Source organism: Haliotis rufescens, unplaced genomic scaffold, assembly GCF_023055435.1.
Source record: "Haliotis rufescens isolate VD_foot unplaced genomic scaffold, xgHalRufe1.0.p SCAF_6, whole genome shotgun sequence".
In the NCBI taxonomy this organism is placed as follows: domain Eukaryota; kingdom Metazoa; phylum Mollusca; class Gastropoda; order Lepetellida; family Haliotidae; genus Haliotis; species Haliotis rufescens.
In genome coordinates, this window is record NW_025964334.1 from 19,925,503 (window position 1) to 19,940,282 (window position 14,780).

The 14,780-nt window shown below is 38.5% G+C and overlaps 1 protein-coding gene and 1 long non-coding RNA gene across 2 annotated transcripts; both read right to left on the reverse strand.

The window, feature by feature from the left end:
- Positions 1–44: 44 nt before the first annotated feature.
- LOC124113694 lies at positions 45–2,376 on the reverse strand. The gene is made up of 3 exons (XR_006857794.2): positions 2,286–2,376; positions 351–383; positions 45–110 (listed from the first exon to the last, which is right to left on the reverse strand). It is a non-coding gene; the product is annotated as an uncharacterized LOC124113694 (long non-coding RNA).
- A 5,308-nt stretch (positions 2,377–7,684) lies between these two features.
- On the reverse strand, positions 7,685–12,183 carry LOC124113664 (zinc finger CCHC domain-containing protein 10-like). The gene is made up of 7 exons (XM_048386461.1): positions 12,030–12,183; positions 11,601–11,633; positions 9,602–9,667; positions 9,003–9,044; positions 8,780–8,797; positions 8,349–8,402; positions 7,685–7,815 (listed from the first exon to the last, which is right to left on the reverse strand). Exons 1-7 carry the CDS (start codon positions 12,181–12,183, stop codon positions 7,793–7,795), a joined length of 390 nt encoding a protein of 129 aa, XP_048242418.1. The 3' UTR covers positions 7,685–7,792.
- Between the last annotated feature and the right edge of the window lie 2,597 nt (positions 12,184–14,780).

The following is a 14,780-nucleotide window of genomic DNA, read 5'->3' on the forward strand; positions in this document are numbered from 1 at the left end:
CAGGACTAGTAAAAAGTGGTCAAATTAACTTTTTAGCTACGAACCTTCTGAAGATGTTGAGGTCGAGGTCGAGGTTGAGGTTGAGGTTGAGGTTGATGCTGATCGAACATCTGTAACAGAGATACAACATATTAGAGCTCGTTAAAATATATCAGTAGGACGGATAAAAACAAACAAAGACAAAGCTACGGACCAATCATTAGCTTAAGTCCACAGTAATGAATTTCAATAATTCTTAATTGTGATACGAACGGTCTGACAAAATATTACTAGTTCATTATGTAAACATGCAAGGAGAACAAATATCCTGACGCACAAATAATTATAAGCAGAAAAGTAAATGTGCTCACCTCTTGTGTTACTTGCAAAGGAACATGTGATGCCTGAAAAGTATTTGGGTAACAATTATGGAATGTGACACGTGGGATAAAACAAAAAGGAAGAAAATATCGCCTTTGGTTCTCCTGCACAGGAAACTCCGCGGTTGTCGAGATTTACTCATTTTCAAAGGATGAGAAACAGCAGAACTGCACCTTTCTAGATCACTATAAACGACAATCCGGTCCATATACAAGGCTAAGGACATGCAACATTTGCTCAGTATCAGCTATTGCCGGAAGGGGTTTTCTCCCGACAATAGTGTATTCAGCACAAACTAAAAGGAAACTAACGTCTCCTTCAACACAAATATTCTAAGCATTAACCATTGAGTATTCGCTTGCCCAAATTTATAAAACCACAACGATATTTTGTTTCCTGTTTGTTAAATACATATCAGTTTCTGTTACTATGCTGATAAATATCTATATGTGGCCTATCTCGATAACATTTTAATCAATTCTCAGCTTAAGTTTCCCGGTGTCACTTCAGTTAAACTTAGGAAGCCTTGAGACTATAGAATACATTACTATGACAAACAAATAGGGGGTAGTGGCAATCATCAAGCCATATTTTCTGATCTATATGGTATTGCCAAATGGAAATATGATCATATTTGATTGGGAGTAGGCAATCAGATATAATGGATCTAATGCTTGATGTGATGTGCATTTTGTCGCCAACGTAACTCATATCGGGTATGACCAAATGTGTTGGCCAGACATGCACGACTGTCGAGGAGTGTCAGCTTGACTCATGCTGTTCCACGCATAAGTGAAAGCAGCACCGAGTTCGTTCGTAGATTTTGACGTTGACGTACACATCTGCCAATGCCATCCCAGATGTGTTCAATGGGGGAACGTCAGGACTGTGTGCTGGGCATGGCATGACATTGATGTTTTGTTGTGAGAGGAATTGAGTCGCAGTCCTGGCATTATCATCTTGAAAGATGAAACGTTTCCCAACACGTTATGCAAATGGCACCACGAGTGGTGCAGTGATGTTATCCCGATAGTATTGACACGTGACTCATGGGCAATAAGGAGTGCAGTTCGGCCAGTTATCGTGACCACTCCATTCCATTATGGACCCTCGCCCATAACGATCCTGCTGTTCGACGTTTACGTCCATAGCTCGCTCATTAGGACGTCTCCAAACTCGATTCTTTCGGTCATGGGTGACGAGTCTGATTGACTATTGTAAATCGGGCATACCGCCAGATGCACGTGCAGTTTTGAAACACAATGTTCAGTTTGGGAGCTTGATTTTTTCGGAAATGTTCTTGCCACATAAATCACTTATTTTCATGCCAGACATTGGTGTATTTCCCTGAAGCTTCACCTTCCCAAAAATATCCCCTACTTTTTTGGCATAGTATATCTGCGTGAAGTCATTTCTTAACTCTTAAGTGAAATCAAGGCAATAGGATATATCTGCTCGACCATTGCTCAGCTGATGTAGATAATAAACATGTTTCTACTTACAAGGAGTTGAAGGAACACATTCAAACAATCCGACCATAGAATGAGTGAGTGAGTGAGTGAGTTTGGTTCTACGCCGCTTTTAGCAATATTCCAGCAATATCACGGCGGGGGACACCAGAAATGGGCTTCACACATTGTACCCATGTCGGGATTCGAACCCGGTTCTTCGGCGTGACGAGCGAACGCTTTAACCACTAGGCTACCTGACCGCCCCCCATAGAATGAAGACATGAAGATGGTAACACCTGAAGATGAAGAATGGGCCAACAAAGACGACTGTTCACGAACATGTTTTTGCTACAGCTACTCCTTACGTGTACGTGCAGGTTTCCACACCAAGTGAAACGAACATCGATCCTTGACTGAGATTCATTACACAAAGTATATCATACACAATTCATACAGAAATGTGCCTATACTTACCGATGGCGATGATGACCAAGATGGCGGTGTTCATGATGCTTTTTTGACCTTTACTGGCGCTAAACTGTGTCTCCCCTTGTTCTGCGCTGGCACTGTTTGGTATGAATGTCGGATATACCCCTGGCTTACTTATACAGTATGCAATATACAATATGAGATGTTAAGTATTTGAAGACCGATGGGCATTGTTTGCCTGTAGGAGTGTGGACATATTCGTTTGTTATGCCATCTCCGTCACTGTCACGCAATGATGGTCATTTTACGATGTGAAATATGATACAAATGAAGTTAAACGAAAGAGCACATACTAGTTTATAGTTCATTTGAACATTATCACATTATGCACAAGCTCATATACATTATACCTGATCGTAAATCTACATACTTTTACGTCTTTTACGTGCGTAGATACATACTATATTTATACTATATGTGAACAAATATATAATAATCTATTACATAATGCCAAGAGGGACATATACATCAGTGTGCCAAGCTACCTTCAGTGTGAATGGGTGACATCCATGTTTGCCTTCTTGTTGAGTTTAACTTTAACGTATTGTCGTAAGGCTTTTATAGATATTTTCCTCATGTTAAGTCCTGGAATTCTCAAATTATTTGACTTAGGCCACACGTAGGCATCCCAATGGGCACCCGTCCCTGCTTATTTGTTTCTTAATCGATGAGTCAGAAGGATTTGGCAGAATTAAAATCAGGGGAAATTGGTCCAGAAGTTTGACTTCAGGCATTGCTATATCAATGATCTGATAGCGTTGGTCAACTGACCAATTCCCTTCCACTGATTTACTGACCTGAGCTACAAACAAGAGAGACCAGAGAAACCGCCTCATCTCTTTCATATTTAGATCTATGCGTAAAGATTCAGAGTGACAACAAACTATCCACAGGACGCATGTAAACTCCTAAAATTCGCAAATTCTTCAACAAAGAGATCACATGCGTACATACGAAGTAGCTATCAGTTTATGACAGAGTTAGAGTTTTCAATGCATGGTACTCATCTGAAATGAGCATTTTTATATGTACATAATTTCCTTTGATGACACCTACTACATGAACGATTAGATTCCCTTCAAATAGGATACTTCTGGACCTTTCTTTTCATTGCATGTGTTTTTGGGTTTTACTGTTTGGAAATAAAAGCTTATGCAAAAGTGTTTGAATAAGAGTAAAGCCCATTTAAAGTTAAAAGAAACTTTATTTTCTTTGTGTCCCAGAACTGACAACTCGAGCTTTGAAGAACTTATGTAAAAACATATCGTTGTGCACTCACTATAGCTTGTCCACCAGATAATTGTATTCACTGAATAAAAGCATTCACTTCCTGAAAACGTTTATGGAAAACTGTCACAATGTTATAATCTTAGTCTAGGGCAGCCTCGTGGTTAAAGTGTTCGCTCATCACGCCGAAGGCCCTGGTTCGATTCCCCACATGGGTACATTGTGTGAAGCCTATGTCTGGTGTCCCCCGCCGTGATATTGCTGGAATATTGTTAAAAGGGGCGTAAAACCACACTCACGCACGCACGCACGCACGCACGCACGCACGCTCGCACGCACTCGTTCTTTCTGTCGGCTACAGGCCAACAGTGAACTGATTCAAATCAAAGTTAAATCGTCGGGGTTAACAAATCGAGTGTCTGTTGGGACGCCTCATTCATCATTCTAAAACACCCCCAACCCAACTGTCAGTACAGCAGGGTTCACTGAGTGAGGGGGTTTCATTTTATATGGATGCTGCTTCTTGTTGTTAAAGACCGTGATATTGCTGGAGCATTGCAATGTAAACAGTACTGATCTGTTTCTTTTATTTTACCTTGATATTATTGTATGATATAATTCTTGAAACAATGACAATGAGAATGATGGGTTCCAATAAAGTGTTGGCTTGGCCAAAGATTGCATAGAGTAAAGTTGGAAAATGCGTTTCTTACTTTCTCGAGAGCATATATACTTTACATACAGGGCAAGCCGTTACTCCAAAGCGCCCATTTTACGGACGGTTACCGTGTTGAATTTCCATATAAATACATCTTGACGGACACAGGATGCGTTAATTCGGATTATTACTGTGTGGAATGTCGATGGAAATACATCTTGACTGACACAGGGTGGGTTAGTTCGGATGATTACTGTGTTGAACGTCAATAACAAGTACACCTTGACTGACACAGGGTGCGTTAATTTTAACAATTAATGTATTGAAGCCCCATATAAATACATCTTTAATTACACAGGTTCCTTTAATTCGGATCACTGTGTGGAACGTCCATATCAATACATATTGACTGACACATGGTGCGTTAATTCGGATGATTACTGTGTTGAATGTCCATATAATACATATTGACTGACACATGGTGCGTTGATTCGGATGATTACTGTGTTGAATGTCCATATAATACATATTGACTGACACAGGGTGCGTTAATTTGAACAATTAATGTTTTGAAGCCCCATATAAATACATCTTTAATTACACAGGGTGCGTTAATTCGGATCACTGTGTTGAACGTCTATATCAATACATCTTGACTGACACATGGTGCGTTAATTCGGATGATTACTGTGTTGAATGTCCATATAATACATATTGACTGACACATGGTGCGTTAAATCGGATGATTACTGTGTTGAACGTCCGTATGATACATATTGACTGACACATGGTGCGTTGATTCGGATGATTACTGTGTTGAATGTCCATATAATACATACTGACTGACACATGGTGCGTTAATTCGGATGATTACTGTGTTGAACGTCCATATAATACATATTGACTGACACATGGTGCGTTAATTCGGATGATTACTGTGTTGAATATCCATATAATACATATTGACTGACACATGGTGCGTTAAATCGGATGATTACTGTGTTGAACGTCCGTATGATACATATTGACTGACACATGGTGCGTTGATTCGGATGATTACTGTGTTGAATGTCCATATAATACATATTGACTGACACATGGTGCGTTGATTCGGATGATTACTGTGTTGAACGTCCATATAATACATATTGACTGACACAGGGTGCGTTGATTCGGATGATTAATGTGTTGAATGTCCATATAATACATATTGACTGACACATGGTGCGTTTATTCGGATGATTACTGTGTTGAATGTCCATATAATACATATTGACTGACACATGGTGCGTTAATTCGGATGATTACTGTGTTGAACGTCCATATAATACATCTTGACTGACACACGGTGCGTTAATTCGGATGATTACTGTGTTGAATGTCCATATAATACATATTGACTGACACATGGTGCGTTGATTCGGATGATTACTGTGTTGAATGTCCATATAATACATTATTGACTGGCACATGGTGCGTTGATTCGGATGATTACTGTGTTGAATGTCCATATAATACATATTGACTGACACATGGTGCGTTGATTCGGATGATTACTGTGTTGAACGTCCATATAATACATATTGACTGACACATGGTGCGTTGATTCGGATGATTACTGTGTTGAACGTCCATATAATACATATTGACTGACACATGGTGCGTTGATTCGGATGATCACTGTGTTGAATGTCCATATAATACATATTGACTGACACATGGTGCGTTAATTCGGATGATTACTGTGTTGAATGTCCATATAATACATATTGACTGACACATGGTGCGTTAATGCGGATGATTACTGTGTTGAACGTCCATATAATACATATTGACTGACACATGGTGCGTTAATTCGGATGATTACTGTGTTGAACGTCCATATAATACATATTGACTGACACATGGTGCGTTAATTCGGATATTTACTGTACTGAACGTCAATAACACATACATCTTGAATGACAACGGATGCGGTTATCCAGAAACATCAGGTACGCTGTCTTGGTTGATACATGTCATCGATCCCAATTGCGTGGATCGATGCTCATGTTGTCAATTACTGGATTGTCTGGTCCAGAGTCGATTATTTACAGACCGCCGTCATAAAGGTGGAATATTGCTGAGTGCGGCGTTAAACAACAAACAAACAAATCCCACTTGAAGCAAACATGATGTGATATAACTAAACTACTGACCGTTCTAAGTGACACCTTAGCAATGACAATTGTATAACCTATAAGCGGAGTAGAAAGGTTGAAGTAAATAATGTAAGAAATAATTTATTGTTTGTACACTTGTACACATTACTCGACGACCACGTCTCTGTCCGACCACTTGCAGGTTTGATGTACTTCTTACTTTGTGCCGGGACTGGCTACCCAAAATACCCATGATCCAACACTGCATCAACTGACCTGACATGTCAACAGATGGTACAGTTGATACCCATTACACTCTGCAAGCGGAACGTTTGTAGTGTCTGGGTAGAATACGTCAGCATCCAATGCTTGTCTTAATAGCCGTCAAGTATGAGTCGGCTGGTCACAATGAGTGACCTAACTGGTCGTGTCATCGAAGGCCGATGGTCGTTGCTCATGCTTTCAACCATTGGTATACATAATCCAGGATCTTTGACAAGACTATGTACTTTCGTGTCCAGGCGGTGTATGCCTTCAGTAACTGGTTGCTGGTTCAGACTCGACGAAAGCCAACTGGACAAAAGCGATCATATTGCTGAATTCAAATTTCATCGATAATGTATGTGTCGTTGTGGGTTAAGCAGCGCTTGGTAATTACTTTTATATCAACACTGCAAATTGGAAAACCACCGAGTATTCCCAGCATGCGGGAAAAGACACATGAGTTTTCTTTATGAAATACTTCATAATAACACACCTCGGATTACTGTTCGTCTCCAGCAACCACTGTTGGTCATAAGAGGCATGTTTGATGGCGTGTCCTCTTAACCTGCCAGCGTGGATCGTTGCTCATAATATCGATCACTAGATTGTCTGGTCCAGACTCAATTCTGTGCAGGTCGCCGTCCTATCGCTGGAAACTTGCTGAGTGCGTTGAGTCAGCAGCTTCTATTTGTCGTTTTATATCTTTTCCGATATAAATAAAGCATAATTATTTATAACTCCTCATTATGAATGACATCATGTCATAATGACATTTTATTATCTGGAAACCTTGCTTTTACGTTTCTATACATTAGATATCACATATATTGTATTAATACTCTGGTACCTATTGAAGGTGCTTGGTGTTACTGACTACAGCCTGAAAATCCCATTTTTTAACTCAATCAATCGTTTTGTTAACAGACAACAACATATAAAACATGTTTGACATCGATTTTATTCTTGGACCATGATACACACTCATGTTGTCCCAATCACACTTTACATTCATTTTGCGCTTGTCCATCTGTCAGACGAGCGCCATGTACATTCTGTCTATACGTGAACGTACATTACTATCTCTACTCCAGTGTGGTCAACTCAAACGTGGTCACGCTCTTGAACAGTGTAATAGTTCACCGGTAACACCAGACTGGAGTACCGGGTGTTCAAAAGGACCATGCTTCAAACATTCAGTAAGGTTACTGAGCAGGCTCGCCAGCATCTAAAACAATACAATGATAAAACATTATACTGAGGCCATTATTAACAACTTGGTTTTAGGCTATTGTGGTGGTCCAAATACCTATGTCACAACTGGTAAGACTTCTTTTATGTAATATATAAATGGAATTGTACGTTGAGATGAAAACAAAAGAAATTGAAAGTGACATTGAATCAGGAGTCAAAGGATTTAATTGCTTCATATAATCTTATTTGTTTTCATTCTAACTTGAATTAATAAAAGGCCCATCTAAAACATCTACTTTTATCTCAATTTGTAAAACTATATGTTAGCAATTTCGTAAACTAAGTAATTCAAAATAAAACGTTTGGTTCACTAATAAAGTGCAATCACAGTTACAAGATTCTATATGATATTCTTCTGTGTTCTATATTAAACTGTAACAATTGTTTTACTGATTTTGTAGCAAGGTAGGTTGCATTTTGTTTATATCTGAGTCAAATGTTCAATGATTTTCATATTAAAATAGGATGTATTTTCCGTTTCTTTTATAACAGGACCTTTACACTCACCGATAACAGGAGGATCGACCTCGACTGCTAAACCGTCCAAGGGGACACAGGCATCTTATGTAAAAAGAGAGAAACAGTCCTTGATATAGAGTGACACATGATCCAACGGTTTTGAAAGATGTGGATGAGGCAATTGGGCCAAACATTATGTGTGCCTTCTAAGTGTGGGTTGAGCTATGTTATATTGTGAACACATTAATTACAAGGGTCAACAAGACTGGAAATAGGTGTTATTTACAAATAATTGTTTTATATTTCATTCACAGCTGTTTACTCATTTTGAGTGGATTCATTTTCTTTCACCAAATTTGAGAACAATTTTGTAGCTGTCAAAAATCTTATGTTAATCTTATTGTTACTTGGCGCCGTATCCTACCCTGGTGATTTGGAAAAACAAAGTTCTAATTGATGAAAGGTGTCGGGAACCTTACCTCCTACGCATTCTTGGGCTGAAAAAGTAACAACATTGAACTGATGCATCATAAAATAAAATACGAACGAACGAGGGCACATGTAAAGATTTTATGGGTATCTTCACTCAGTCTGAGTTCATGTGCCATTAAACTGTGCTGTGATAAAAAATATATGAGGTAGAATTTGAAAACAAATGAAACAATATTTAATTCACGTCGGAGGCCAGAGGCTCATGCTTACCGAAGCCTTCAATTAGTCCTTGTAGCCCAGGGTCACCAGAACCTGTAATACAACATATTCATGCTATACAATTCCTATCACATGATATAAACTGGTATAAAAACTTGTTATAAAATTACTATTCCATGATGTAAACTGGCAATTACTTGTTATAAAATTACTATTCCAAGATACATATCTATTACATCTGTAACATCCCTAGTTAGGAAATGACATAAAACACAGAATGAGTGATTAATCATTGTTTTAGGCCGCATCCGAAATTTTGCGTTTTTCGCGGCTCAGAAAAATAGAGAGAACGAGATTCATTACATTATGTGTATAGACAAGAACTATCCCGCCAACATTTCCTCATTTAATGAGTTCTCCCCCTTACTTCAAACTCAGTTGAACTACATGATGTCCTTGATTTGCACATGCAGTCATGTTCTATAAAATGTAGTGTCTGCTGTACAATCATCAACACATGAGCAATTGGCAATATCACATTGGGCAAGAGCCTCCCGCTTTGCTTTGACAGCTCCCAATCATTTCCAGCGTCTCTGTGTTAACAATGATAACGTATGATGGCAATGCGCAATCGGTTAACAACGAATTACCTTCAGAAGACGAAGATGAAGACGATGATGTTGATGTTGATGTTGATGTTGATGCTGATCTACGACCTGTAACAGACATTAAATAGACCTAATCGTTCATGTAAAATTCCTTTCAGGATATTTGTTGCTGGTTGGTTCGTGGTTGTCTACCGCCTCTATGATCTTGTGGTAGAGCGTCCGCCGGGAGAGCGGAAGGTTGGGGTTCGATCCCCGGCGGCGTCATAACATAAAAACGTGTACTTGTTGCTACCCTGCCTTTGGTCGGCATTATTAGGCCAAATCAAAGATTTGTCGGATCGGAGTCGGAAAACTGTGCCTGAGTGGGGTACTCATGTTAAACTGTGGCATGGTATCTCAGTGAGCTAGCACTATAAAATAGACATTAATCCGCACTAGTACAAGCAGCCTCACCTCCTTCTTGTCTATGTTTGACTCAATGGATCAGGTGGTCGGTGACTTGGCTTATTGCCTCTCATTGTGTCCCGTGTCAAGCACTAGCTTGTCTGGACCAGATTCACTTCTTTACAGGTCGCCATTATATACATGTTGCTGGAATGTTATTGACTGTGGCGTTAAACAACAGTCATGGTGAGGGCTAAGCTAAATTGACCCTGTCACTCTTTAGCCTGTGTTTTGTCAGAATCGTTCCCCGTAATCGACTTGATCATTTAAACTGTACGAAAGCCCGTTCCAGATACATTCACCATGAGTACGCATTATAACGAGTATTTGACTAGTCATGATTTAATTGATAATGCTACTCGTCTGTTGCATGACTAGTTAACACTGACAAAGTAAAATTCCTTTCAGGAGATTTAGGGTCGGCATTAGGGAGCCAAACCATGGCCTGTGTCTGGATTTGATCTTTCAAACTGCACTAAAACCAGTTCCAGATAGATTCACCACAAGTACGCATTATGACGAATATTTGACTAGTCATCTTCATAATAATAATAATGTTACTCGTCTGTTGCATGACTAGTTAACACTGACAAAGTAAACTTTATCGGCTACTAACCTACTGACTCGGTAGACGAAGACGTTGATGTTGACGTTGATGTGGATCTACGACCTGGAACGAACATATAAAATACATCCATGACAGTGTCAAACATTTTCTTGAGTTTTGTTGTAGAATGGGTTCCTTGTTATCTACGTTTGATCGAATGGATCGGGAGGTCATGTTCAGTGACTTGGATCATAGCGTCTCATTGTGTCCCGTGTCAAGCAATAACTTGTCTGGTCAGATTCAGTTATTAACATGCCGCCATTATATATATATATCTGGGGTATTGTTGGGGTATTGTTGACTGTAGCGTCAACAACCATCATGGTTGTTGCTCGTAACCAAATATGTCGGGATTTGATCATTACAAAGCTGTACAAAAACCCGTTCCAGATAAATACAATATAAGTATGCATAATTATGAATGTTTGACTAGTAATGATAAGAATAATAAAACACTTATTCAAATCCATAGATTTTCTTCACCGAGATAGAAGCAATGAAAAAATGGATTCCGTTGACAGCTATATTGGATAAGTATTTCCATGTGAAAGCAGAAAGTTATTAAAATCCTTATTTGTATTATGGAACCAAAATAAATTCTGTCAACGGTAGTCCCACGATCAAACGTAATCGCGTCTGTGCCGTTGAAGGACAAGCTGACACTGGCTAAGTTAACATTGTTAGCTACGAACCTACTGACTCTGTAGACGAGGACGTTGATGTAGATGTGGATGCTGATCTAACATCTGTAACAAAGATACCAAACATTAGAGCTAGTTACAAAGATATCAATAACATGGCTACAGCAATAGAAAAAAACGAGACAAAGCTACTGGCTTAATTTCATAGCAGTTCGTTATAATAGTTTGCAGTTGTGACACAAAAACGGTTTGACAAACGTGTCAGTTCATAATGCTAACATAAAACAAAAATACGTTTGCCGGCTCAGTTTTAACTTGATCAAATATGTAGCAGAGTAAATATGCTTACCTCTTTTGTTACTTGCAAAGGAACATGCGATGCCTGAAAAAGATTTGAGGAATAATGATGGAGTGTGACAAGTGTTATAAAACACAATTAAAGTAAAATATCACGTTGGATTATCCTGCAGGAGAAATGCTTATGTTGCTGCGACATACTCATTTTCAATGTATAAGCAACAACAGAATTCCTTAGATCTAGAACCTTATCATCCATGATCTGGTACATATACATGCAACGTTTGCGGAATGTCACCTATTGTCAGATTCCCATTTTATAAAGGACATACCATGATATTGAATGCAAGATAAAGTTGTGTTCAGTTGATGACTGAAGGGGGGTTTCTACTACAATAAGCAAGACAACGGAAGCCATCTTCTACACAACATATTCTGAGCAATACACAAAGTAACAACTCCGATATGTACATGTACTCACTGATGGCGATCAGGAACAAGACTTTGGCGGAGTTCATGATTTTCTGTTGTTCTGTGCAGGCGCTGAACTGTGTCTCTCCTTGATCTCTGCTGTCACTGTTTGGTATGAATGTCGGAGATGCTACTGGCTTACTTATAGCGTATGCTACATACATTATGAGATGTTAAGTATTTGATGACCAATGGTCATTGTTTGCCTGTAAGGGTGTAAACATATTTGTCTGTTATGCCATATCTGTCACTGTCACGCAATGATGGTCATTTTACGATGTGAGATGTGTACAAATACAGTTAAACATCTCAGTTTCATGTTCATTTTGAACAATATCGAATTATGCATGTACCCATATGCATTATACTTCATTTTAATTCTCAAGACGGCTTCATTACGTGATGGACGTGTATCTATGCATTCATTTATATCCAATGCGAGCAAATATTTGAGAAAAGATTAAACAATACAAAGGAGGTGAAATATGATTGTTCTCCACAAATATTATTGTTGATGTAGGATGTACTGTGACATAAGGAGTAATATATCAAACCAATATGCAACATTAATGTTATTTGGTATATACATTTTCTAAAATGAAGTTAAGAGGATATTCAACGAAAGTTTCATTTTTTTCTTCTTGTCGAGTTAACTTTGAAGTTGAGTTGAACGTATTGATTGATAGATTTCCCCTGAAAACTCCTTAAATTCACAAATTACATTTGATAATTGTGTCCGAAGGAATGATTAGATTCGAAACATAGCTTTAGCGGAATTGTGTCATATAAATGTATACTGATATTTTGAAGTATGTAGTTTCATTATATTTTATTCACTTACAATGAAGGAGCATTTCACATTTTAAACATTTAATCTCTATGTGAAATCAGGGGATAATATATGTAGGCAAGAAGTCTTCAACATTCCTAAAGTTAACTTTCCGTTCATGCCGAGCAATATTCCAGCAGCTTCGGTCTTTAGTCATATATTTAACTACTGTTGATTGGACAGTTGAGCATGCTCTTTCTACGGAGAACGTCAAACGACTCTTGCTCAGTAGCTGTTTAATCAAACTTCACTCATCGGTGACAAAAATAAAATCCGAAACAATTCCCTATTTGGACTTGACCCACTGGCCCCGTGTACTGTCAGGCTAACAATTGGTTAGCCCTTGCATTTGTTTGTAACGGTTGCCAACAGTGGGTCTTTTCACGAACACCTGATAGTATCATTACTTTGAGAGCGATCTATAAACACGTGTTTATGATATAGTCGGTATCGTACAATGGACATATTTCTTACCATTGTGGAAAAGTTGTTTTCGCTTGTACATTGTATTTGTAGCTATAACGTCTGGGATTTTCAACCCACGATATGCAAAACCAAAGGTCATTGTACGAATATAAGAAAACGATAGAGTTAAAGGTTCTCTGCAGGTGAAAGGCACGGGTAACGTATTTAATATAATATTACAGCATTCATCTCCAAGAGATTGATGAAGATGACACCAATTGGTTCAAATGCCACATGTTCGATCTACATATAGGGCAAAGTTCACATCTATTTTTTCTGAAGCCAGGGTTGATGGCTCAGCATATAGAAACTGCTGTCTCTGTGTTATTATTAATGCCATAAATAATCTCTATTGTGAGTCGGCTATCTCTGTGAATATCAGCTAGACAAAATGTTGTAAAGAGTATCTAGAGAGGGTGAGTGAGTGAGATGCACGCGGCTTTGACAAGAATTTTTGTTAACTTTGACATGATACGTAAGCTTAATGTGCAAGGAAAGCAACAAGCAAGGGCATAGTTTTGACAGGTTAATGGTCATGATTTCTGCGATCCTGATATAGCTATAACGACCTTCTCGGGGTGCTTTTTGAAACAATAACTTGTTCAAGAAAAAAATAATAGTATTTTTAAAAGAAAATCCGATCCCTCTTTCCCAGAAAAAATGCGTGTTTCGAAGCGGTGATATAAACAAATATATTAAGTTGTGGATACTCATCGTTTGAGATATTAATCAAATAGGAATGTAATTTAAATGAACTATAATAAAATTATATTGGTTATATGTGTTTCTGTTTGCGTTATAGTCTTGTATTAAAGATGATGTTCCAATGAAATTTGTTGTAAGACCCAGAAACATTTGCTTATAACATGAATTGTACGGAACGAGTAATTATCATGATTGGGTCCACCGAGCGATAATTCTATTAGGTTATTATGATAAAAATGAACACACGTGAACGTAATACTCTCTTCATTTTATGCGATTGAAAACAGCTGAAATGAAATAGCGGCGTCTTCTAAAGAGAACCGTGTTGAGAAGCTCGCAGTATACTTATGACGTCATCACTGATAGCTCGTGACGTCATCACCGATTGTGACTTCATGTCAATCAATGGATTGCATGGTCAAGACTCCATTATTTACAGACCGCCGTCATATAGCTGGAATATTGCTGAGTGCGGCGTAAAACAACAAACAAACATACAAACAAACCTACTACTGTTGCTCAATTGCACGCTCGTCTCCTCGGAAGTCTCACATCGCATTATCGCATTATCCCATCCACCCGCCTTGTTTGCCTCCATCCATCTCAATTCAATTATACATCACCTTATATTGTCCATTACAGGTACCAGGCACAACAATTTGTTCATATCTATCACTCCAGAATATTGTACATATCTCATCAATGTGAATAAAACATGTCGTGGAGTAGCACGGTTCTTCTGGGCTACCTCCTATATCAGAA